Below are 27,888 nucleotides of genomic sequence, written 5' to 3' on the forward strand. Positions count from 1 at the left end.
TCCTCTCTTTATCTGTCTCCATCTCCATCTCTCACCTTACCTTTCGCTTTCTTTTAAACACTCTCTCACTCTGCATTTGTCAGAAGCTGGCTGCCCGAGCAGGGGAATCACACTGGAGCTCAGCCCAGCGCACTCTCAGCTAAGTGGGGTCTTAACAGGTGTTTAAAACACACAGGGATGCATATTTGTGTTCCTTTGGATGGCAGAGGGCTGTCATTACGGTGCTCATTACCAGTTAAGTGACAGAGGAAGAAGGGCGAGGGGACACATAATGATGTGACATCAGGCCATTTGGCCGTTTGGTGAGGAGGCTGAGGAGATTTGCTTGATCACGGGGGTGCTTGCTGTGTTCTAGACTTGAACAGTGTGCAGTGGAGCGAACACTGACTGTGAATGTTAAGCACTGAGACAAATTTTAGCTTAGTGGTGACACAACCTGACAAAATGCTCTTTGTCTTTCACCCCTCAGTTATACACAGAAAAACACACAAAAGGACACAACAGACTACAGCTGACGACTGCCATGTCCATCAACAACAGCATCACTGGTCAGATACTGGAGCATAGCTAGACATGCAGACATTTGCATCTGACAAACTGCAAACTGTAACAGTCACTGACTGTGATTAGAATTCTAAAAATAATTTACTTGTCATGCAGCTTTGCCTTGCGATACTCAGAACAGTGTCCAATTGTTTGCCTCTGCATTGTGTCTGATGTGAAGCAACCGGCTAATCACAGTCCAACCTTAATGTAAAGTGAAAGTAAATGACTGAATGTTTTGACTTGACCTGTTTGCGCAACTTTTCACCTGCACATAAATGTCTGCACGTGTTTTGTTTCAGTTTGTCATGTTGAGCCATGGATAAACTGGAATCGTTTCAAAGCAAATTTATTTTATGTTCCATTTTAAAGTCACAATTTGGGGCGTCGGCTTAAAGGTTTAAAATGGTGACCATGCAATTGCAATATCTAGTCCATCTGTTGACTTATTGCATGTAATCCTCCATTTCTCTCTTTTCTCTAATTTCCAGACACAATCTCAACTGTCAACTGTTCAGTCAAGTCTTAATCAACTCCTGATATCTTGATTTATTTTGTTGTTGGCATTTTAGTCTATATTAATCATGAAATTAGATCCAGGAAACAGGTGAGATACAGAGATAGATGGAAATTACATACAGTAAAGGTCCCTGTCCAGAAGTGAACCAGCAACACTGCAATTATATGGTACGTGTCATAACCACTAGGCTACAAGGACGACCCCCCCCTTGCTATTTCTGAAATACCAGGGCAATCTATCTCTTATATATTGATTTCTTTTTTGTGCAGACACATTGCATTTGTGCTAATATCAGTGACACAGACTGGTCTGTCTCATGTGCAGCTCACACAGCACGGAGACACTCTCAGGCTGAATCAGCACAGCGCTCAGTGGACATGAGGAGTAAGGAGGGTCTGTGTTTGTGTGTGTTGTGTGTGCTCTTTAACTCTGCCTTGCTGCTCACCTCTCAGGTCCTGCCCGGAGCGACCCGGCCCGCAGGTGGTGCTCTGTCTAGGCATGCGCAGCGAGGTGCGTAATGGAGTGTGTCTCTGCTCATCCAGGTATGCCAGGTCCTCCAGGTGTGCTGAACTGGTAGCTGTTGTTGTGTGTGTGAGATAGAGAGAGGGATTTTTTAGAGAAAGAAGGGGCAAAGATGATATTACTGTCAGCATGTACATTGAGAGACACAAAGTAAACAAACACACACACACACACACACACACGAAAGTGGTACTGGTTCATGTCAGTGACCTGAGGCAGTTATTAAGCTCAAGCTCTCATACTTGCTCTTACAGGAAAGAGCAAACCAGCCTGACATGGTTCTGTCCTAAAATTCCCTCCTCTCTGTGTCTGTCACACAGCACGGAGGCAGATGCCATCCGGCCCCTCTCAGGATTAATTAGCTCAGCAGACAAATGTCTTACTCATGGAGTGAGTGCCGTCTTACGCTGGCTGCTGATTGTTCACACCACGCCGTGTCTTCAGGCCAACGCACGGAACCAGTGAATGTTAAATGAGATTAGACGCCGCCAGTGTTAGTAACCAAAGGACTTGACTCTTCGTCACACCTGTTCCCCACAGTTCAGATAGAGGATAGGGAACGGAAAGACAAGAAACTCTGAACAACCAAACCCAGGACATTTTTAAGGGACTCAATCATCCACAAATTGGTGGGCAGTGGTCATTTGTTTGTCCCTTTAAAATTAGGTTAAAATAAATTTTAGCAGTGCAGTGATTACGGAAAAAGAGGAAGGTGATGTAGGACAGAATATTAGAGACACAAAATGAACCACAAAATAGTATCTGAGAGCTAATTCTTCAGTTTTACACCTGAAACATCAGTAATAATCCCTCATTGCAGAGGAAACCAGGAAATTGGTCTGTAGTCATGTGATAGGCATTTAAAACGGACAGCTTGATTAACAATTTTACCATTGCCATTGTTTTGTCTCCAAAATGAATTTGTCTAACCTGGATGTTTGTTTAAAACCTGTATGATCATTGGACTGCTTGTGTTTCTTGTCCCATTTGACTTTTTTTTTTTGCAATGTCAGTGCGTTCCCAGATATCAGCAATTACCTTGGTGAGTACAATGTTATCATGACAGACAGAATTGATGGACAAAAATAAGATCCAAGCAGAGCTGGGACTCCTTTTTCTCTGACACTATACCTGAAATACTCTGGATGTCCTGAGATGCCAAGTCAAATTCAAGGATTTGGGGAAAGGTGTGACTGGCAATGTATGTTTCTTCTCAATTATGTCCTCTCTCTCTCTCTCTCTCTCTCTCTCTCTCTCTCTCTCTCTCTCTCTCTCTCCAGTCACTCCAAAACGTAACCCAGAGTAATCCCTCCAAGTGGCAGGCATCTGAGCCCACCACCTCTCACTGGTGAAAAAAAGTCACCAGCACCTCCATACTGATCTCGTCCTGTCGCTGGTTCAAAGAGTGGTTTCTGTGCCGCTGGAGTTAAGCTCAGTGAAGTACCGAGCATGTGTATGACTGTGTGTGTGTTGCTGACTGCCTGAGTCACCCCTGTCATGTACCCAAAAATGAGCCACATGGGTTTCCCAAAATGGAGGGAAACTGGCAGCTGAGAATGCTGGAGGCATGGCCCTGATGGGAATGGGGGTGCTGGTCATCCAACTGGGCTAAAAGCAGAGACAGTGGAGGCATTAATCTGCTGCTAAACCAAGGAAGAATGACTCAGGGCTACAGGACTGGAAAAGCTTCTTTTTCTCTCTCTTTCAACTGTGTTTGAATGTGAGGACTCAAAATCTGTGTGCTCATCATCTCTATCTGCAATGCAGCAGGCTGCTGGGGATCACATTCACAGTTCCTGAGCCAGTGCGCTAAGACTGCACGTATAGTGAAAAGAAATAAAGAGGAAAGAAAAACAGTACGGAAGAGGGAGTAAGAAAAAGAAAGGGAGAAAAAGGTTTATCTGTGCAGCAGAGGGCTCAGCTGCTACTCTGAGCAATGACAGCCACATCAGACACTTCCTGTTTTAAAGAGTGACTGATAGCATGAACACATGCACGCACACACACACACACACACACTCAAAGACTAGCTGGGCTGTCGTCCAGAGTCAGTCGCAGTATCAGCTGGGGAGCCGACAGTCATCTCAGATATGGAGGTGGCCGCTGGTGCTCTAAACGCCTCACCATTCTCCTCTCATTTCACCGAGAGATGACTTGAAATGATAAATAATGGAGGGCCTGGTATTTAAACAGTAATATTTCCGGGTATTACACAGAGTATATAAGCAGAGGTAAGATCGGGGAGAAAAATGGAAATAAATGACACTTGTCCACCCCTAAATTGAAAAATGTTATCTCATGTGAGCTGTTATCTTAATTTAATGAATTTAGAGACTATAGAGTAAGTTCATTGAATCTCAGAGTGTCTTTATACCCCTTTAGTCTTTGTATGAATAAGGATTCCACAATCCCCAGGCAGTTATATAAACTGGGGCACACATCATCCAACATAGCAATTTCAAAGGGTCAGTTCACCCATAATTACATTAAAAACACTTTCCTCTTGTGGTCTCAAGGCAAGAAAATGTTTGGTTTTATTTGCAGAGGAACTGCTCTCTACTCTGTTTCCCTAGGGACGCTATTCACAGTGAGATATGTGGTAACTAGTGCACCATTTCTGGAAAGACAGGTTGTTGATATTTTCTTTCATTAATGTGAGAACCACATATAACTCTCACCACTGTCAACGGCAAAAATCTAAGATGAAAATCTCAAAACCTGGACAAATAAAACTACAAGCAACCCTTCAATTCTGAAGGCGTCTATTTTTTTCCTGCTGATCTGTAACTTCCCAAGCTGGGTTTATTTTCATTTCACCTCTGTTAGTTGCAGTTTATGGCTCTTTAACAACTGGAGGTCAGAAAGCAAGGTAAGTGGCTCTTTAAAAAGTGACACTTCACCAATATTACACATCAGGAGTCATACTAGTCATTAGGAGAAAGACAAGCTGTATAATGTATATGTACTGTATATAATATCGCAATTAGACCAGTTACATTTTGCAACGTGGGTAATTTTGGCATTTAATTATTCACTAAATGAAAACTCAAAAAGAAATAGAATTCCTGATCGGCAGTATAGATAAATTTTTAAATTCTGATCAACCCTGCTCCCCTCAAGTGTGCAGTATTAGCCCCACGAAGGGAGAGCGAAAATTTTATACTCTCGGTTACTCCTTCCTCCATATCCATCTTAAGCTCTACCAACGCACTGCCTTCATTAGGTAACAAAGTAGCCCCCTCCCTCCACGTTTTCCTCCCCAGTCGCCTTCTGCTCTTGCTCCCTATCTCTCTTGCTCTCCGCACATCAAAGCACGTCTCTCTGTCACTCTGGGGGATAGAAACGGTTAATGCCTGGGGCTTTGATGTTCCACTGCTGTGTGAGCCCAGCCAATCCTCAGCCTGTGCTTTCCTCCCATCCCTACATCATCTAATAATTCTTTCTGGAGAGAGAGAGAGAGAGAGATTACGAAACTCTCTTTCATTCCTCTTCCACATGTATCCATCACCCTTTCCACGATACAGAATTCCTGTTCTTGACAAACACAAATGCTTTCAGAAACATCCCCATATCTTTTTGTTCATCATTCTCTCACTGCCTTCCCCTCGCACTCTCTCTTCATTTTATTTGTTGCATCATCTGCAGCTTATAGTATGTCTTTAAAGCTGTCTCGAACTCACTCAGTGTCCTTTGAAGGTCTGGGTATTGAGGGGCGGAGATGAGATCGAGGGTGAATCTCTAAACGCGCCAGTGTCGCTGCGCTGCCAGACAGCAGTGTCAAACAGCAGAACATGACCGGCATAAAGAGAGGGTCATAGCTACAGCGACGTGCATTGTCAAGCATATTACAGTGTTTAGTGAAATATATATGCGTGTCTACGGTATGTGCACACACACACTTTTTCCAGTGGGAGTGAGAGAAGTGCATAATAGAGCTCATCGTCTGCAACAGCCTCTCTGATGAGGAAAACAATAACACAATCAGGCCCATTAGGACTGCCTCAGTGTTATGAAACTGACATTTTTTTCTGATATATTTACTGTTACTTTGGGATCCTTTTTGAGGCAGTTGTGGCCTACAATGAGAAACACACATCAATGAGACCTCTGTCAGCAACACAAATGCCAGTTTTCCTATGTGATATTCTTCCAGCCGCAGTACGTTCAACTGCTAAAGCTGTTTTTCCCAGACTGCATTATTCTGCTCTGTGGTTTTCAATCCACACCAGAGGACTGTGAGAGTTTAACAAAATATCACTGAGGATTTGCAGCTCCCCGAAACAACATAACCCCATGAAATATGAAAACAAGAGTTGTTTTCTCCCTAGCTAATTAAAGATGAATGTTGAAGGTTGTAAAAAATTACAACAAATTCAATCACATTAAACCGCAATTGTGCTAGCCAATGAGAAACAAGGAAAGGAGAAGGAGTGAAAAGAAACTAGATTGTTTAAACAGCTGAGGCTGGCAAGGAAAAACAAGACCTAATAAAGATACTGTATCAGGCTTTTTTAGCACGATACAATTACAGATTTAATGTCATATAGATGAGGTTGGACTTGCTCTTCCGAAATACTAATATATTCCTCTACTCTTTTCAATAGTGTTTCATTGTTTCATTCGTGGTCACAGGAGTCACATGGACGGATGTCAAAGAATTCGAAGGGAAGGATCTCAGACAAGCAAGGAAAGAAAGCCTGGAAGGAACAACGAGGGAGAACTAAAGGAGTCAAAAATAGGTTACATGACTTGTTTACAGCATGCACCTGCAAATAACCTTATTTCTGGCTCCTCAGACAAACTGTTGCCTCATTTTCTACTTTTATAGGAAGGTATGGGGAAGAGGAAGGGACTCACCAGCCACAGAGTTAGGGCGGGGCATGAGGTACAGAGGGATGGAGTGGGCAGAGTGGGAGGACATGCTCTCCAGGTTGCGCTCAGGGATTTTGTTGAGGCTGTAGGTGGAGGCAGTCATGTTTTCATCCACCCTGTACAGGAACGAGTCCATGCCTGATTTCTGGGACTGCCACAGTTTCAGGTTTCCCCGGGAGCCCTCGCCGTATTTGCCGCCTCGCTCCATGTTCTCAGAGTAGCTGGTCAGTGTGGCTGCAACAAAACAAAACAACATCGCCTTCAGTACTGTTAGGTTACATATACTGCTACAAGTGGTTCACTGTGAGTTTCCTCATCAAACGTCAGGTGTTCACCACTGTTGCCAGGAAACAACGTTGGCACCAATTTCGACATAAGCAAAACATCTCACATTAGTGAGAATTTTATCTTTCATGTCAACATGACATGCACAGCTGAATCGTCCTCCAGTGGGAGTCCAGACTGCTTTTGACTGCATGAAAAGTACCACAGTTTGCCTGGAAACTGACCACACCGTTCAGGTGCGGTCAGGTAAGTTTTTTGGTTTATACCCAGGTTTGGAAAAATGATTACCTTTTTTGATGTGCAGTTGAGATGAGGAGAGTTGAGATGTGTTCCTACATTACTTCCATCATTACTTTGCCTGGTGTACATTTTGCCACTTGAAATCTACCATATTAAGATTTTTAGAAGATAAATTCAAGTCCATCTTAATATAATACTGGCTTGCCCATATGTATATCAAAAGCGTTACTGGTTGTTGTAATTCTTCCTCCTGTCCATATTGGCAGCCAAACAAAAAACCTTCCAGAAGCGATTTCAGTGTAAGTGATGGGGGACAAAATCTAAAGCACTGCTTCCGTGCAAATGCATTCTAAAGTTAAATCAATTGGTAAGGTAAATCAACTGGGCTACAAAGCTACAGTATTCTTAGCTCAAAATCCCCGGTTTGTGTTACTATCCCCCTGCTACGGCTCAGCAAGAAAACACTGTCCATGGAAACACAGAGGGATTTTCATACTAAAAACAGAACAACTTTGGAAGACACCCACTTGATTTGCATATTAACTTCTGCTGAACTTCAGAATACATTTTTGCACAGAAGAGCTACAGCAACTAACACCTGTTTAAGCATGCTTATGGGCATGTCAGTATTGATTTAACATTGACTAGAAAAATGAACATTTCCAAACATGAGTGCAGAGCTCCAAGTATGTCAATTTAGATGATGACAGCTACAGTATATAAATAAATAAAACTAAAATTCTAATTAACAGTACTATTGTCATATATTCTGTAGAACTATTCATGCTCTTCTACAAGAGAGGCTGTTGATAATCTAGAGTTTTCCCGTTGATACCAAATCCCATGAACAGAATAAAACCACCAAATATTATCTGTGTAGCCATATAACTCCATTGTTGTCCAAAAACTATTAAAAACACATCAGTAATCCACACCTTTGCACTGACATGTTCCTTCATTTGGATGACATGTGGCACTGTAGTTTATTTTGAGTCAATTCCACATAAACCGTCCTGCTGCTGTAAATACACACTAGTGCAGTATTGCAATTCACTAATTACTCACGTTTGAGTAACATTTGCTAAAAACTACACCACCCAAAAATAACTTTGTTTTTTTCATAATTAAACAATATATTTGACCTATTTTAAAAGATTTAATTATTTTAGATGCCACAGACAGAGTAGGGAAGTCGGAAAGGAATTCATATATTACTTTTATATATGTTTGTTTGGTAAGACTGTTCTTTGTATAGTGTGTGCAGATCTCACCGATAATCCCGCTGTCCCTGCTCTCCAGGGTTGAGGTGGGACTGGTGACAGAACCGTAGGCACAGTCCTTGTTGCCGGCCTGGCCAGGCATGGCAGGGGGGAGGGTGGAGCAGGGGCTGCCTGCAGGGGGTGAGGCAGTGCTGCTGGTCAGGGTGGAGCACGGGCTGATCCTCTGGTTCTGGCCCTGAGACAGACACATACACGCACATTTTTAAAAGCTTTGTTTGGCTCCAACAACCCACTTAGTACACACAGGTATAAATGGCAAAGTAGAATGTTTGAACTTGAATATCTGAGTCATATAAAGAAAATGTCACTTCAATAATGCAGTTCTCAAAAGCTCAGTCCCCCTTACTGCCTTCATTTAGTCAATCCTTCAAAGGATTTTCTCTCCCACACACATACAAACACATATCATAATAAATAATCATTTGTAGCATTTTCCTAAAATATAGGTTTGAAAGAGCTTCAGAAATTAGATGATGCTACACAGCTTAAGAAAAATACACACGTACAGTAAATTTCCATGAACAAACACGCTCAACTAGTATTCTTTCCAATAATGTTAAAATCTGTAAATAACAAATGCAACACCTAAAATCACTTTACTAATGTACTTTACAGTGCATATTACTGAAGCTGAGGAGTATCACAAACGTTCGAGAGTTAGTATACATATCAGGGCCTGGAACATATAAATGCAGGAAAACATTCCTTTCCCTTTTTAGAAACAAAAGGGAGTGGCACTTTCCAAAATCAGATTGTGTACAGTCCCATGGCACAAGTGGATTGTAGTTCTTCCTAAACATGTGGGAGGAATGTAGGAGTTGTGTGAGAATTTAACACTAAACATTATACCAATACAACTTTCAATGGACATTTTAATCTGGATATTTTTCAGTGAAACACATGATTTGTTGAAAATAACTTTGTCGAGAGGAGAACATGGTATCTACTGACATATCTATTTTCAAGAATATGTTTCCTCTTGATTGCCAAGACAACAATTTATTTTCAAAAAATGAAACTGAAATCACATACACGCTCTGAATACATCCATCTTTACAGTGCCTGCACTATTTTGGCACCCTGTAGTGTCCCTCTTCTGCTTCGGCTCAGGTTAAGAGACAAGAGACCACAGGGGACGAAAGAAAAACACAGTCTAATCTGCTGCTGCGAACACCCACAAATGCACTCTCACACAAACACACAGGCGCATATACTTTAAAGATACCTGCATGCAGCATCCACAGATATGCAGAAGAGCAAAAAAACTGGAATACCAAGTGATTAAGCATGTGTATCAGACACCAAAACAGCAATAAAATGGAGGTCTTTTCTTAACGGTGCTGTTGATGAGTTCAGGTCAACACTTGGGTGAACACAGAGCGAACAGGAGGGTTGAAGTGGTGCTCTAGACTAAATGTAGTCTAGCTTAATCTACAGGAAGAAGACATAAGGGACAAAATAAGCTAATACACACACCCACACACATATACAGTTGGGTGCAAGGCTGCAACTATTGATTATTTTCATTATTGAATAATCTGTCAACAGCCTCCTGAGGCTGTGGTGCAGGAGAAAGATCAGGGTGTCAATTACTGGTTTGGGTTGGTGGTTTGATCGTTGGGTACTCTTGTCCTTGAGCAAGACACTGGGTGAATGAGGTGGATTGTCAAGTGCTTTGGTATAGCAAGAGCTACATAAATGCAGTACATTTATCAGTATTCTTGTGATAAACACTCATTAATTATTATTTTTTTCATAAAAAACTTGTTCAAAAATGGTCCACACTATTTTTCAGAGCCCAACAGTCCAAAACCCAAAGACATTCACTTTACTATGATATACAACAGGGAAAACAGAGAGGCTGGAAGCAGTGAACGGTTTACATTTTTGTTTGATAAATGATTAAACAAGACTAAGAGTCTACATCCTTGCTAGCGGCTCTGAGAGCTAAACATACATGCTCACAATGACAATGCAAACATGTTGAAGTTTAGTTAGTATATTTTTTGCACAACGCTCACCAACTTAATACAGAATTGTTAGCATGCTAATGTAACTGTTCCTGAGTTTGTACTGCACAGTCCTGACTTGAACCAGGGACCTTGGGTGTGGGAGGCAGACGTACTAACAAGGAGGCTAAAAACAAACAAAAGCTTGCTTTTGTCGCTAACACGTCTCTTTAGGCGTTGAGAAGTGAGGTTTACTCACTGCACAGCCTAGCTGGCTACCGTTACACCAACACTTGCTAATTAACACGAACACAAAATACAGGTAGGTTGGAGTGTCATTAGCTTTTCATGTATTTGGACATAAACCAAAGACAAATACAAAATTTGGCCTGATCATGGCACTAGATGATATGTCAGAGGATCAAAGTCATTAGAATTCACCCTGAGGGCAACATGAATGTCTGTACAAAATATCATGGCACTCCATCAAATAGTTGTTAAGATATTTCAGTCTGCACTGAAGTGGTGGACCGACTGCCTCAGCCAACTCTCAATCAGGTACGCAATGCAATACAACACCTCAGCCGTAAAAATCTACCTTTTTTATGTGTTTGTGTGCATGCGACTGAACTGAATTTGTCAGTCACTGCTCTCGCCATGAATGTGACCGCTAAAGGGTCATGTTTACAGGAGCTTGACCCCAACACAAACAAACATCCACAAACACACAGCAACACTAATGAACCTTGCCTTGCACAGATCCGACCATAATCGTCGAACGAGAATTGGATTAAACTTGGAGCATTGAATCTGTTCAGGGAGCGAGAGCATGAGAGTATGAAAGGCAATTAACTGCACTCTCTGCAAGTTAAGGTCGCCTTATTCTGTCTGTCGGTGAGGTCCGACAGCAGAGACACCAGCTATTGTAGGAATTTAACTATGTCAAATTGAAGATGGTAGATTGGTGTTTAACAGAAAAAAGTAAAGTGAACCCTGACCCCATGCTCACTGTTTTTTTAAAACAGGTTGATATCTTCCTGGCTTCAGATTAGTTTGTTGTTTGATGGCTTTGTTATGATGACAAAAATTAAGAAAGACCGTTGGTGAGATAGCAGCATCCTGCAAATTTCCAGATTGCCTGTGTGAATCCACTGTATTACTGTAATTTGTCCTCTCCATTTAAAGCTAGCAAAACCCAAGCAAATTAGAAAAATTACAACAGAAGCCCACTCTGTAATCTGCTAATAGATGGTGTCTCGAGGCAATCCAAGTCATATTTGGTGGTTAATGAATCAAACAAACTGCTATCCCGAGAACAGTATTTGGGGCAGATATCTAAAATAATAAGTTTGTTCTGTGTGCACGATGCAGCAGGGTGGTAGTATGAGTCACGTCTCTAAAAAGAGCCGCTTGAATAAACCTCTCTCAATTTATACACCCCCACTGCTACAGCAGTGCTCACATCAAGCACAGGCAGTCCACCAGTCTAATCGCGTATCCACACTGTTTTAGTGTAAACCCATACCTAGGCCTGCTTTGAATGCTTCAGCAACAGGTTTGCCCCTTTTCCTCCTCTTTCCGTCCACCACAACTGTTTTCCTCCCTCAGTTTGGAAAATTCATACCTGTCAAATCAGGTTTCGATAGATAAACCAGGGCATCTGCTGCAGAGCTTAGAGCAGGTCCGTTGTGCCAAGAGCTGTTTGCTGCACAACTGCCAAATTCACAAGCTGAAAGGTTACGGTGCAGGAGAGAAATGTTAAGTCTAACCTGCTGCGTGGCAACTCAAGAAAGTTGAAATTTAAAGTACGCTGGGAATTAAATAATAATCAGTATTTGTTATATAAAAATCTAATTAGACGGGTAAATATCTGACACTGGATGGAGAGGCACTGATAAATTTTGAATCCAAAGCGCGGTGGTGTCTGAGCACTTTAAAAAGTCTTTTGATCTGGCTATCCTGTCTTCCAAAGACCTGTCAAACCCAAGCGTAAACAAGGACATTATGAAGATAAATGTTAAAACAGATCGAATCAGACAATTGCAAGTTTGTTCAAGTTCCAAATCACAATTTCTCACAATATAAATGTGTCAAAATCACATACACAATAAGACAATTACATTAAACCATAAAAATAGCATGAAGGGCGATAAAACATTTAACTAAAGCAAGGTTTTTGGCACTAAACCCTTTATTCTAAGCATTACACAACCCCAGACAATGTTTCTCTTAAACTGACTCACAGTGACTATGTGCATCTGGTGGAATCACGAGATTTAATGCAATGTTGGAGCTGCAATCTTTGAGCTGCGTTGTCTGCACTTTCCGTCATTCATTCTATAGGTTTTGAAACGCCTTCTTTTCAAAGAAATCCAGACAAAAAAAGAGTCTCTTAGTCACGTTCTCAAAGCAGATTTGGGTTGTGAAAAAAATTCCAGTTCATTAGTGAGACCATTACCTGTCTTGCCTCGGGCTCCTCCATGCTGTACTGGGTACCGGCCGGCCCCTCACTCACTTTGTCTCCCAGAAGGAAACCCAAGCGCGTCATCAATGTGTTGGCTGCCTCATCCACCGATGGAGGGGGGCCCAGCTCATGGCTTGACTCCCCTGCAGTGGCAGAGAGACAGGTGGAGGTAGAGGTGGAGGGAGATTGGGGGGGCGGTGACATTGCACAGGAGAGAAAAAAGACAGAAAGAAAGAATGTGTGTCAGTGGTGGGTAGAAACAGAACAGCAGCTGGTTTTCACACAAAGAAAACACCCTTTAAAAGGCTTCATGTTTGCCACCTCTGTACTGGGAAATACTAAACACAGTAAATCTACAACACTTTGCATAAACCACAGCAGCAACAACAGACCCAGATACAGGATCCATAGCACCTGCGCTCAGGGCAAAGATATGAAACACCCTACCTGAGTTTTCCCGTAGCTCACAACTGTGCATTATAGACACATTCCACCACAGCTGGACGTCTTTGTTGAGGAGTCTTCTTACATAAATTCAAAAATCCCTTCAGCCACAATATAAGAATCCTTTCAAACTGTTTACTGTTTACCCCTTTTCGCGCTGACTATCAAAAGTCGTGGACACTGACGACAGCTCCTTCCGCACCACACATCACCACCGCAGCTCTAGTGACGTAATGAGATACGCCCTTCACCTGTGTCGTGTGTTAGAGAGAGAAAGAGAGAGATAGGGAGAGAGCGAGCGACGGTGTGTGAGTTTTCAAGACAAAGTGGGCGTGTATCCACCCCTCTATCCTGTTTACAGAGACTCTTAACTCCAGAGACTATAAAAGACAACACCAGGGTGAGCCTGCGTGATGATCAGATGATCAAAAACCACAGACACACACACACACACACACACACACACTCGTAGAGCTGAGTGATTTCAGTTGCCAACTTTGCAACAGGACCCAAAACAAAATCCCTTCATGACCTAATCTTTTTTCGCCCTGTTGCCTGGTTACGTTCCATTCATAACAAACCCTCATTGGTGGTATCATGTTTTTCAATAACACCTGGCTTTAATGCCCTAGAGGTACCTACTATATCAATTTCAATTCAATTTCACTTTACTTACTGGAGTGTTACTCTCAGAGCTGAAGCTTTCACTAATTACTCACCAAGCTTGTTGTAAAAAGAGTAACTAGTGGCCAAACACAAATAGCTGTGATTGGATGTACAAGCCACTGAATTGGCCCAGACATTAATGACACTGAAGCCAAATGCATGAGATGGCCGGAGTTTAAATAAACAGCAGTGAGACAGAGACAGGTAGCGGCACGGCCAGTTTTTTCTCCTCTCCCTACTCGTTTTCCTGCAGGGCAGGTTGGACCAGATTGGCAGGTAGCTATACTAAGTCCTGACTGACGACCATTAGACAGTTCTCGGCACCACACCACCTCTCTGAAGACAGACAGCTTGTCTAAAGCCTGTGGCCTCTCACTTGTCTGTTCAAAGACGAACAGGCAATCTAAAGCCCGGGCTCTCCTCTCCATTTGCTCATGGACGGACAGGCAGGGCACTGTCAGGATCCTCATTAGATTAACTCCAAGTCTCTCTGAGCAAGTAAGGAAGACGGGCACAATCTGAGGGAGGGAAAAACCTTTGAACCAAATGGGGAAGACATGTTGCTGAGCCTCAATAAAAACACACAACAGTGACCAATAATGAGGTAATCACAGCACATTAGGTCCAAAACAGCTAATTACGTATGAGCCTTGATGAGATGGATATAGCTGCTGAGTAATGCAGCTGGATTCACTTTATATGGAGCAGAATAAATTTACAAGGGCCACCAAGGTCACTGAATCCCCGAACATCCCTTGAGGAAGAGTGCTGAAAGCAGTAATAGAGACGAGGTAGGTAGATGGAATTACTGTTTTTACCTCCTTACAGCTAATATCACAGGGGACTGCTGAGTTGTGTCCATCTGTAGGAGAAAACTGCAGGCAAACAAAAGCAAAATCTATCCACCAGCCATTGTGTTCAGCAGTGTCTGCATGCCTGTGTGTCTGGACATGGAGGCAGTGATGGCTTCCTAGTTGACAGACTGGTAGTAGTAAGCAGTGAATACATTAGCACTGATTAGTCAACTGCTCCTGAGGGGTTTATGGCCATGACCGTGATCAAACAGGGGCTCAGTCTGTCTATATCTGCCCCTGTGTGAGTGTTTGTCTGTGTCCCTTTCAGTCCTCCCTCTGTCTACCTCTCTTACTTCATCTGCTTATACTAAATCTGTTTAGTTCCTCAGTTTCTGTAGCCCTTTTTTTTGCTTCTTACATCCCTGTCGCAGCCAGCTGTTGGACAACGCTGTGCAGGGGCAAGCAGTTTGTCTGCGTTTCTTTTGATGTTGGAGCAAAATCTCTAATCTCAATGCCAGAGCCCACAGTAACTCCCTTGAGCTAAACATAGGCAATCACTTTGTACATCCTCACAACTCTCACACAGTCAAACACATGGTTAAAACCCAGTAGTTTGAGAAATTATTTTCATGGAGCTGTCAAACAAATTAAAAATGTAAATGTTTGATAGGCCAAAGACACAAAAATATAATATCATAGCACTTGTATTTCATCGACCAGATGTTTTAAAACCTTTAAGTGTAACCAACACTAATAAGCTACTATCAAAGGAGAATCGTACATTACCATAACGGAGGGGCTGTATTTATTGATTTCTTTTTGTTCAAAGCTCTATTTTTGTTCTTAAAACAGATTATGACACATCACACACAGTACATCTTACTGAAGCCACTGAAGACATAAATCTAGATTGCTTCAAAGCTACATGACAGCATCAAGAACATAACACTCGCCTAAAGAGGAACCTGAGGCATCACAGTGACACCATGAGATCCTTAATGATAAAATTTGAATATGAAAAAAAAATGCTACACACACATATATATATGAACATGCACACTCCTCTCCATTGGATTCCTGAGCTGCGAAGGAGACAGATGGTTGCCATAGCAACTATCTTTGCACGCAGCTAGGAATGTGTTTCTGTGCAAGCGCATCTGTTTCTCCCTGTCCGTCCACAGATCTGCCCTCATGCACCGAGAGAATGGAGAGAGAAGCATGTGTGCTGCAAGCAGGGGGACTGGACAGGACAGGAGATGGTATTAATAGTCCCAGGCCACAGGTAAGATAACAAATACCATGCTGTGGCTCTTATTTCACCAATACGAGGGCTCTTTAACCTTTTCACTTCAGCAGGTCAAATCCACAGAGAGCAAATACTTCTTTAAAAACAATGACCCGGATCCCAAAAAAGTCGCACATGTATTTTTAGGAAGATAAAGATGCAAGGCTCAAAGGGAAGAAGACTTCCAGAAGAGGTGACATACATACTGATTAAAAAGGTGAAAATGATTTTGCAGAATATGTGTTGACAAGTAAAGGAAATGAAAACAAGGTAGATTCCCACCTTTTTTACAGCTTCAGGTCAAAATAAAACGTGAATAACAAGCACAGATAGGTTTGCCCAGGCAAACAAATCATCAAGAGACCAGGAACTGGAAGGCTAATCAAAAGATCAGAGGAGAGAATTTTACATTCCTCATATGCACAGCAGCTATTTTATCTATGCATCAACATTTGGAGGTTTTATACATGAAAGCACGCTAGGACTCAGGACACCAGGTCTGAGTTAGAAGTGGGTGATACGATGATACACAGTGTGCGTATACACTGTAAGACCATCATTGGACATTTTACTACATTAATGTTGTCAGACATTGTATATATATATATATATATATATATATATATATATATATATATATATTAATGTTGCAAATGATTTAGCAGGAATACTTTATGGTCATATTGGATCTTGATTTGATTTTTGTGTCAAAGTGATGAAATACCGTGATATGTAAGGTATTTCATTTTTTAGAGTAACCAAAAATACACATTGTTATCTTGTTATTTTATCGATAAACAGTTTCTCAATTAGATTTTGTCTTGACTTTAAAAAATGTAAAACCTTTGGCACCTTTTGGCACAAGGTATGTCTTGTTTTTAGCTTATCTTCAATATTGTTTGCATTTTGTGTATTTGAAAATATTTGGACGGTTTTATTCATATGGTGTTTGAATGTTGTCCTGTGTGTCCAGCACTACGAGCTCACCAAGTCTAACTGAAATTAACTGCATATTTGCTCTGTAAATCCCAACAAACCAACAGAGGGAAATACAGATTTTTGGGTTTCATGATGGTGCCCCCCAGTGTTTGCATTAATTTGTCGGAATACGGTTAGTTCTCCGTCTGTGTAGATGGAGAGCTAGATTCCATACAGCCAGTTAAGTCACACATTAAACAGTATATAAGCATACCTGCAAATATCAATTTGGTCCATTTAGATGCTGATGTGGTCCTTACTCCTCAACATCACCCTAAAAACACAGTCTGTACTTTGCCTTTCATTCCCCTGCTGAGGTTCAGCACAAATTTAAAATAACACTGACATTATTTTTGCCAAAAAGGGATGATAAAATGTCAGTTGGACTTAAGTCAACAACAATATGGATATTGTGATATAAATTACGTTAGAGGACTTTATCTGTAGCGCCCACACCTAGTCTGGGTAAATACTGTAAGACGTTGGAATTATAACATCATTAAAAAAGCTTTCACTCTGATTTATAGGAGGAGGACAGGTGGTGGTGAATATTCACAAACCATATTTATGAGACCACAAATTTCTTTGTAGGCCATAAAACTCGGCTGATACCTGACTACCTCCAGGCGACCTACGGTATCAGCAGCAGAGGGTGGACTGGCATGCGATCAGATGTTTAAGCCACTGCCCCGCTGCTATTCATTCCAGGGAGCCCTTGTTAAGAGCTAAGATGTCCATCTGTCCACCTGGGAGGTGCGAGTCCTCATCCCTGAAAACTCATCTCAGCCCTCCTGGTTCCTTCTCCAGTTCAAGTTGTTAGACAGAAAATTCCTGTTTGTAATCAACTGTTTTCCTGCCTCATTGGCACTAGAGAGATTACCATTTCAACCCTGACATGTCACATCTGCAGGAGCTCTCAGCAGCTCATCATAAGTGATAGGTTATTCTATTTCACAGGACCGATGCAAATATAAAGCCAGGGTCAACCATTTTTCATCCATGACATTCAACAGCAAGCCAGGTGCCAGATGTAAAAGGTCTATCCAAAAGTAACTACATGCTATTTAGACTAGAAATCCTATTTAAAAATACTATATTCTAGTACATTTCTGCAGACAGATCACCTACTTATAGCTCCCATTGAGCAAAGACTCAGCAGAAGAGGCTGACAGATGGAGAAGGCTGGTAGCACTCTGTCGACCATTTTCCCTTTAAGTTACTACAGTTAAGCACAGACCCCCTATCACTATTTCTCTCAAGTCTTCATCCAGCTCTGGTGTGTTGCAGCATTGTCCTGCTCTGCTGAGAAGTCCACACAGCCTTCAGAGGTCGAGCCAACAAGACAGGTCAGGAAACTAACACTACGCTTCTCAGTGGCAACAGGAAGAGGAGAGGAAAGATGAGAAATCAGATATACTAGAACCAAATCTCAGCAGAGCACTACCCTCGAGTGACCCGCTTTACAGTCGTCCTTGTGAGAGGAAAAGAGAGACAAGGGGGAGAAGGAGGGGGTTTTACGGGGATAGCTACGCGGGGGGAAATCTGGGCTGTCCACAGGATTACCGAGCAACCAGCGACTGTGAAGTTAGCAGAAAACAGAGCTCCTACATAAACAAGCTCTGCGTCGGAGCAGCAGAGCAGAGTAAGAAAGCAGCAAGGGGGGATTAGAGAGACGCAGAGGGAGGAGGCAATGACGATGGACACTGTGGGCACCAGCAAAGCTATCTCATTAATGACCTTAGCAACATTTTCGTCTTTGCAGCAGCAGGAAGAATAACTGGCAAACCCGTAAATTCTCCCTCTCTCTTTATGAGTCTCTAGACTACATTCACAGACAGGAACCAACATGCAAAAGGTAACACAACGACATGAGGGATGAGCTGGCCAAAAACTTACCAGGGCAGTATGTGTCCAGGTCTGGATTCTTGGCAGTGGTGGAGGTGTGTGTAGGGGAGCCAAGCTCTGATTGTGGAATGCGAGGGCTCTCCACAAACTTTGCTTTCCGCAGAGGGGCTGGGAGCAGAAAGCGTACACACATATAGAGAAGGAGACAACACGTGTACACACACACACACACGCGCGCGCACACACACACACACACACACACACACACACAGAAATTAGGGAGATGGAAGACAAGAAAGAGAGGAGCGAGAGGGACAGGAAAGAAAGGGAGGAAGACAGAGAGCTTATGAACTTGAACACTGATTAAATGAAAACACCCTGAAGGCTTTCTTAGGCAGCTTTGTATATACCATGGGTCAAATAAAGATGAAGCATGAGTAAAAACAAGCAGCATGGCAATCAGATAGTGGTCTAGGGCAAAACCAATACAGCGGCAAAACCTCAACCAACCACTTAAATAGATGAATATCACCTTATTTCCTCTATATAGGCCTACATTTCACTCACAACACTCACAAAGCAGCAAACAAGATGGCCCTTTTAACTGAAAGTAGGGATGTAATATTATATGTTTGTTGTGTCTCTTTGTCCGGTGTCATAATCACACCAAGAATGCAAATGAGATCCATTTTTGGAATGTTCTCACGCCTGACTCAAGCACAAAGTCTGAGACATCAAACGATAAGAAATTCAAAGAGAGAGAGAGCGTTGAAAGCCGTGGGTGGTGGTTGTGACACGATCCTTTTCTGGGTTCTTGGTCACGGCACAGGGATTGTAAGCACTGTTACCCAAACCAGCTTAGGAGTATCACTGATGAACACATGTTGTACCCACAGGAAGAGATGCCAAACTAAACTATCACCATCCATTCAGTGGCATTCTCTAGTTAGTAGAACAACTTTGCTAGGATGTAGCTGTAAAGAAAATCACTGACTGTGTAGGCTCTATAATGCTACCGTAATGCTTCCACCACTCTGCCTTTTAATGTTGTGACGATTAACATGAAATTGCCAAGCTTGTTTACACTGGATCATCTAACGTGTGTAAATAAATACAGCAGACAAAGGGGGTTGTTCTTCGTTTCTCTGACTATAAATATAAAAGTCCTTACTTTCTTGAAATGATGATGGACATAGGCCCAATTGCACAAAGAAATTCAGCTAATATCAACTAAATAGTGTACATGGCTCATTCGTTCAAGCCATTATTTTTCTTTTTAGTACTTTTAGTACGGGCAGGATCTAAGTATAATTTGTTCTTAATTGACTAATCTGGTTAAATGAGGGTTTAAAATAGATTATGTAGTGTATGCAGCAACTGTTAACCATTCTTATTACGGGTGAGTGAACATGTCCAAAGCTTTCCAGAGCAGCAACACTGTGCTGAACCACAGTGGGGTGAGCAAGAAGTCATGAGCAGCAGTTGCAACACATGTTCGAGCAACAGTGAGTGCAGAATAAGAACATGCTCCTTATCACTTTTGTTTGAGGTTCATGTTACAGCTTATGTCAGTCTAAGTATGTGGGTGTGTGTATGTGTGATTGGTAGAGAGTAGTCTGTCTACATACTGCATGTCTTGTGAAGACAGAAGAAGAGTTTATGCCTTTACCAAGGCAGCACAATCCTCTGAACCTGCTATTTTAAACAGATTTTAAATTTCTAATCTCCATCCTTTCTGAATTTGCAATAAAGCCAATATATATTTTTACTTCAAATACTGGTAATATAATATTACCAACATATCTGTATGGTACATTTGCAATCCTTAATTTTATTTGAAGAAGACAGTCTTGCAGCCATGCTAGCAGGTCTGACACAGGAGTGCTTTAAGCTAAATGCTAAAGTCAGCATGCTAACATGCTTACAATGATAATGGTAACATGGTGATGTTCATCAAATGTTTAATTTATCACATTCACCATTTTTAGCACTAAACACAATGTAACAAAGCTGAGGCTGCTGACAATGTCATTAGTTTTGTAGGTATTTGGTCATAAACCAAAATGAAATTTTGACCTGATGGCTATTTGAAAAGTGATCATTAAAGTTATTGCAATTTATCCTGAGAGGGACACAAATGTGTGTACCAAATTTCATGGCAATCGATCCAGTAATGATTGAAACTTCTCACTCAATTTCAACCTCGAAGTGGTGCTTGAGTTTTACAAAGGCAGACAATATCCAAAGTGAACAGGATCATGTGGAGAATGTAAATGCTAATCCATCCAGGACTAAAGTAATGCAGCGCACCACTGCCTGACTGACATTGCCATCCCTAGAGATCGCTAAACTTGGAGGGAAGTGGTTTTCAATAAACAGAGACAATATACTGAAATAAAATGGGATACAGGTACCAGGTTCACGAGAAAAAAATGCCCTATTTTGCAATTTTAGGAAAATTTAAAAGATTTGCACCTTGATCTGGATCTGCGCCAAAAACGAATCACTTGTTCCTCCTCCCATGGTCTAACTTTCCAACAATTCACAGCAATCTGCTGTCAAGATTTGAGATATTCTGCTCACTAACGAACACAGTCAAACAAACAAACAACAAAATCTCCTTGGCAGAGGAAATAAAGAACTCCTTCAGAGATATGTGCATGTGTGTAAAGTAGATGTGTTCATTTGACACACACAGAGTGATAATATTGTGTTGGTATGGTCTGGACAGGACTCCGCTCATTGACCACATCTAGGAAGTGAGCCAGCACAGATGCCACAGTGAGAAACTACAACTGACAGCCAGGAGGAAGAAGGGACCAGAGTTATCCGTGACTGGATCAACTGCCATGACAGCAACAGGCTTGCAGGCACAATACAGGGAGAATACAATACACAAGAGGTATCCATCTTAACAATTAATTCAGCTTACAATGAAACCTAAATACGTGTTTCTTGTGGTAGAAAGTATTGGTTACGTATGGGCGGAACTGAGGATGATTAAAATTACATAGAAATAAAATTAATAAAATCTCTCAGTCAATAAATAACTAATATTTGTAAGAAAGTAAAACAATGTGCAAGTGAGGAAAAAGAAAACGTTTTCATTGTTATTCAGTTTGAATTCATACAGTTTAGTTGACTTTCAGTCGAAAAGAAGGTAGAAGTGTAATCCTTTTATCTGCAACTGCACATTTATTTCCTCTATATTTTTGCTTTTTTGTGAGTCTTGAAAAGTTCACATGGTTAGGTCACAAAAAAAGGTAGCAATACAGCAGCTGCGATGGCTGGTCATGCAAAAAGGGCCCAAAGTTAGATTCCTCTTTCAAACCACAGTCCTGTCTAGTTTCGGTAAGCTGCTCTTACACTTGGAGTGACAAGCTTCAATCCTGTGACAATCCTTGCACCAGGCTGTAACAAGCTACAAGGAGAGGGTGACGGACTGAGCTTTCACATGACAGCGTGTCGACAAAGGGACCCAAACGTATTTTCTCTTAGATATCAACAAATTTTACATTTTGAAACATTTTACAGTACACCTGTGCAACCCGAAAGCTAGCATGCTGCTGAACACCAGTTGAAAATGACTATGTTAATAGACTAAAGGCATTATTATCTCCCCAAGATCAGATTGTGGATAAACAATGGGGAATAAGAGATTACCATTTCTTTTGGGTCTTGTCTTCCTGATCTCACCTCTCTAAAATGGCAAAGTGAGACTCTGTCTATTGGAGTAAATCCCCTTTATAGCTCTGGCTCCAGGAGACTAAATCCCAGGGACTTCTCTGCTGCAGTTCTGTTGTCAGTGTGTGCCAGGCTGGGGATGGGTGACAGTGTGATGGATGGCACCAGGCAAATCCACTCCTCTAATGAGCTTATGAATAAATATATCTAGTCTTCGTCTGCAGATCCACGTGGCCGTGAAATAGATATTTGTTACATGCTCTGGATGTGAGGGTGTCAATATGAATATGCATGTGGCATGTATGCAAGTGTACATGTGAGATTAGGGTGAGAAAGGGGAGGGGTTGCAGAGAGAATGATGACAGTAAATAAGCTAAAGGACAATGTGAAAATTTAAAAAGCTGATCTCTCTATTCCCAAGATTGTCAGCATATACACGTAGCCTTTGGTGGAATCATGAACAAAAAAGAAAGCAAGTCAATATTGTGATTCAAATTCACATATGCAGGGTGTTGTGCACATGAAAGAGGAGAGCTTCTTTTCAACATGACAGTCCCCTCAGACACAACCTGGGGTTTCAACGAATAATGACAAGATCTGAATATCAATTGGAAACGCTAGTATGCAAAGCACAATTTCTCATTTGCTGTAGATTAGTCAATGATAAGCAAGTGAAAAGAGACATTTATATAGCAATGAAGCACTGTCTGTACCACTGTCTCAGTTACATACATACGACCTCAGGCACCCACTCAGACAAAGACATAGGCGCCCACATATGTATGTATTAACAAACACACACACATACATAACAATAATGTGAGTGAGGACATACATTGCCCAGCTGTCTGCAACCCAAGCAGAGCTTTACAGAAACCAAGCATGGAAGTCCTGGTCACTATGGCAACAGCAGAGCACAGGGAAACGACGAGTCTTGTCCACCTTTCCAAGGTGGTGGTAATGCAGGGAGAGGGTGATTTCACCGGCACGAAAAGCTTCAGGGCCCTAACACATTGTGCTCAAATGTAATCAAACAGCCTCTTCATCCTGACAACTCTCAGCTGCTTTATAGGGACCAGGTCTTCCCCTCGTCACCTCGATTCAAGGAATTCAGCTTTCAAAGACGCAAGCTGCTGCAACCGAGGCTCTGATCCTTTGTGCTGTGTATCTTTGTCTGCTGTGCCTCAGACAGAGTTGAAGTTGTCTATCAGGTTTATTTACAAATGTGAGGCCGATAAAGAGGCTTTTATGTTTGAGTTCCTGCATCCAATATATTCTCCAGGAGTCCTGGGTGATGTGGTTAAATCATCATCACATTATTTTTAAGAATACTTGTCCAATATTGATATGTATTATGATATGTTTTATGTTTAAAATATCAATTGATGATGTGCAATGAACTGTGTTCTACCATTATGCCTTACATTAGATAAAAGTCTAGTTCTAATTCTGTTCGAATTTTTACAATTAGCTCAGAATAATTAATTTGGACAATAACAATAGCTATGTTTCCACAAAAGTTAAAAACATTAATACTGAGAATACACTGATAATATCGCCCTGCCACATCCTCCATGTTAATGTAGAACTGAATGTGAATGCCTTTTATTGAATGTTCTACTGGTAGATTCTCTTAGGTGAAGATACAACTTTTTATGTGATTTTAATCAGTTTGATGGTACATGTCATTGACTCTTTTTCATTTTATGCAACTCCTTAAAGGGGGAACTCCACTGAGGCAACATTAATTGCTACCAGCATAACAAACCCAAACCTGGAAAGGAAACAGAATGCATGGATAAAAAAGACAATCTCTCGGGTTCTGCTGCATTGTTTTAAATTTTTTAACTTTCCATCGTGACTCTGACAATGTTATAGAAGTGTAATACTAAATAGGTGAAGTAGTCTTTTAATATTAGATGTGGCTGATAATGAATACTGAGGACTTTAAGCATGTTGCTTTCTATCAATTTCACCAGTCTTTATGTATGGCCGAGGTGCTGGCTTCTAGTGTGCATATAGTGATCGGGCTCAGAGACCACTGATGATTTTGTGTGCTTGTCTTGTTGACTTGAACAAAACAATTCACACCGGATGTTGCTGTACAACACAGCGAGCTGTTCATTCGCATCTTCAAAACAGAGGCGGCTGACAGTCAGCAGCAAGTGCAAGTCCATTAGCAAGACTGCCTCTCCCTCTTTTATGTATGTGTGAGTATCTGTGTGCGAGTGTGTCTGCACGCACATGTGTATCTATCATTACAGCCTTGGGAGGATTAGCCGAGCAAGGTGAGGCACAGGCAGAATTTTAAGAGGGCGGAGGGAGGGGCTGATTTTCTAAGAACGCTCATTAGCAGAGTTCTCCCTCGCCCAAAATGGTATTAATTCAGTGTTTCGCATAGCCTCACTGGGCCTGGATAAGACCAGTAGCACAAAATCAAATGAAATCAAAGCTACATCAAATGAGCAAGTTAATCAGGAAGACCTTAATCTATGCAGGAGAAGATTTTATAAAAAAGTATTCTGAGCTGCTCCTCCTTAAATGCACATTTTAGAGAGCTTTTTCTATTAAATGTTAAATTTTTGACCTACCGACTGTACAGTTATCAAGGTTTTCAGCTTTAAAAGTTGTGCTTGACTATTACTACTTGTGCGTACACCGTATGAGCATCATTTTAGTTTTCAGAAGTCACTTTATAACATAGTACTACTACTACTAATGAAGTGTACCTGATATAATTATAGCTTAAACAGAGCCCTCCCGCTTGCTACTATTTCAATAGGATACTGTTTTATTACATTTTGCCACACTGGAACATTTATTTGCTCTCCGCTTTATTTTTATCATACCATCTTTGGTCTAAATCCCTGTTGTGTACATTCTCCTTATGTCCATACTGCAGGCTTTATGGGCAGCTGTCGACTCTAGTGAACAATCCCTTCCTTCCTGAAGTACTCTGCCCTCATGACTCAGCTGTAGAAGCACAGCGGCTATTGTTGACACTGAGCGGTTCAGACACTGTTAAGTTTCTTCACTAATAGTTTCGCTCCTTTGGTGGGGTGACACAGAAGTCTGACCGCAAACTTTTCTCATACCCTTTCTCAGCAGGAGACATGGGAGGCCTGCACTCCTGAGGCTAACAGCAAGCTGTACAGTTAAATACAATACCGCTTTAAGAAAATGAGAGTAGCATAATTGCCAAGGACACCACTTGACACAGTGGGCTAATAATAGCTAGGCTGCCTTGACCTCTGTTCCAACTGGAGCTCAGCCCCTTGTGGGGATATTTATAACCTCCTGGCTACGCTTAATTTGAGGACCACAACCTTGTCATTGAGAAAATCAGGATGAGCTGGATGTTTCTCTTTTGTTTTTCAATTAAGGAATTCAATTAAACACTGAAACAAGACAATAAATGAGAAAAGGCATTACATGACTGATTTTGAGGCTTCTGGTTAAGATGTTTCTGATAATCTGTAGCGTGACACCAATGAACATCAAAGACACCCCAAAACTTCTTTCATGTCTGACAAAAGCTGTAATCAATTGTTTCACTTATGTAATCCAGCAGCCATAGCAGCAGACTGATTGCAGACATACAAAGTCAGACCTGTGATCCAGATAACTGCCTCACAGCGGTTCAGCACCCTGAAATCACTGAGCAAATAAGTTAACAGAAGACAGACAAGTGGTGAATATTAATACTGAGGGCTGGTGTCATTGTGCAGTCCTGTGCAGTAGTCTGTAAAAGGTTGGACACGCATGGACACACTTACACACACAATAACACACTTCTTTAGGCCTCTGTGTGTTTGTTTATCTCACAGAGAAATGTTTGCTCAGCTCTCCACCATCAGCATTTGGAGAAAGCAGTGAGGTGGTATATGTAACCCACTGCTCTGTTTTGTAAGCAAATCATTATCATCGCTATTAATAGCACACTGCAGGTTTCTCTTTTCCCACTCTACAGCTTTTTCCAGAAGGTGCTGCTAAATAACCAGATCAAATGTAAGTAACAACAACACTAAGGGGTAGTAAAATAGTAATAGTAATTTAATTTGTACAGCTGCTCTCATGCAAAGATGTAACCTTTTGCTTTACTGAAGAGGATTCAAATTCAGAAAGAATCAGTAACAATGCAAAGTTTTATGTGGATAAAACAGCAAAATATGTTCATAAAAATTCATTAAACAGAGTAAAACCAAAGGAGAAAATCATAAAAGCCCTGAATGCAACATTGTTCTAAATTAAACCTTAAAGGAAGCAATATGGGTCTTGGTATTAAAACAAATACAGAGCAAGTGGCAGCCTCATCAGTTTTATTGTGTGAAAATATGGAAATGTTTAAGAAAGAAGACAGTGAAGGAGTTTAGTGGTCTGGAGATCTTTTTGTCAGGATAAACTTTTAGTTTCACCTCCATGCATTGATGTGCTCAGAGCATTGGGATCATCTGGTAAAACTGAAAGACAAAAACTGTATATCGTGTGCATACCAGTGGTAAACAACATTGTGATGATGTTACCAAGTGCGATCGTGTATAAAGAAAATAGATAAGAGACCAAGATGGGTTCCTTGAGGAACACCACAGTCAATATCACAAAAAAGTATGTCAATTATGAAGGAAACCAGAAACTACTCAAGAAAACCACCCATTTCCCAAGACTGTCCATCAAGTTGTCATCATCTACTGTGTCAAACAGTGTGCCAAGTACAACCACTTTGTTAGCATGGACAATGATTCTCAGTATCTGTACTACTTTTCACCAGAAATTTTTGTTATATGCCGTTGTCATTTAGATGATTGGGTACATGGTTAAAAATTATTTTTTTTAGAAGTTTACCTAGACGAGACAGATGGGCCTGTAATTACTAATGAAAACACTGTTTACACTTCTTTAACAGAGGGTATATATGCTAGCTGTTTTATAACCTTTGTGGAAGATATGTAATTACAGGTTGTTAACTGGCATAAACACTGGAAGCTGATTTGAAAGGGCATAATCAGAGGTGGAACAAGAACACAAGAGGATGACTTCATCTTGCTAATGGCTGCACCAATGGTGTCTTCTCAAATCATACAAAATATTGCAAAATCTCAGGGAGTTGTTACATAATTAGCAATACTGGCTCTCTTAATGGCCAATTAAAATTCTACACATTTGAGAAGAACTGTAAAGGAAATGGACTTAGATGAGTGTCATTTGTGTGAAAAGCTGAGGGAACGAGTTGCTGGGTCACCTGATCAACGATGGGGCTAAGTGACACCCTCCAACTCCAATATGCAGCTCATAATTTGATTCTCTTCTATCCTTTTGCACTGAGAAACAATGTGAGGGATTTTAAAGGACAGTGGTGTCATCAGTGCTTGATTTATAGCCAGCGTGTCATGTATAGTACAGACTGTGCCCACCCGCCAAAAGAGTCACTCAGCAGGCTGCTTTTATAATCAGGAATGAATGGTGAAACAGGCCTGCAGCAGCTCCATCAGAAATCCAGGCGACATACTGTCACTAAAT

General features: G+C 41.3%; 1 protein-coding gene across 5 annotated transcripts in view; it reads right to left on the reverse strand.

Annotated features, from left to right (window-relative positions):
• Positions 1 to 27,888, reverse strand: part of tanc2b (tetratricopeptide repeat, ankyrin repeat and coiled-coil containing 2b) — a 138,616-nt gene that overhangs the window by 26,575 nt on the left and 84,153 nt on the right. For 2 of the 5 annotated variants that reach the window (XM_046068657.1, XM_046068656.1), the window contains exons 6-10: positions 18,739 to 18,855; positions 12,670 to 12,818; positions 8,254 to 8,437; positions 6,443 to 6,691; positions 1,509 to 1,640 (exon numbers count right to left, since the gene is read on the reverse strand). In XM_046068657.1, the coding sequence (XP_045924613.1) occupies positions 1,509 to 1,640; positions 6,443 to 6,691; positions 8,254 to 8,437; positions 12,670 to 12,818; positions 18,739 to 18,855 (831 nt within the window). Of the gene's footprint in view, positions 1 to 1,508; positions 1,641 to 6,442; positions 6,692 to 8,253; positions 8,438 to 12,669; positions 12,819 to 13,122; positions 13,574 to 18,738; positions 18,856 to 27,888 lie in introns of those variants that run through there. The other 3 variants (XM_046068660.1, XM_046068658.1, XM_046068659.1) reach the window with 2 other exon arrangements.

The sequence above is a fragment of the Micropterus dolomieu genome, linkage group LG14 (genome assembly GCF_021292245.1).
Source record: "Micropterus dolomieu isolate WLL.071019.BEF.003 ecotype Adirondacks linkage group LG14, ASM2129224v1, whole genome shotgun sequence".
In the NCBI taxonomy this organism is placed as follows: domain Eukaryota; kingdom Metazoa; phylum Chordata; class Actinopteri; order Centrarchiformes; family Centrarchidae; genus Micropterus; species Micropterus dolomieu.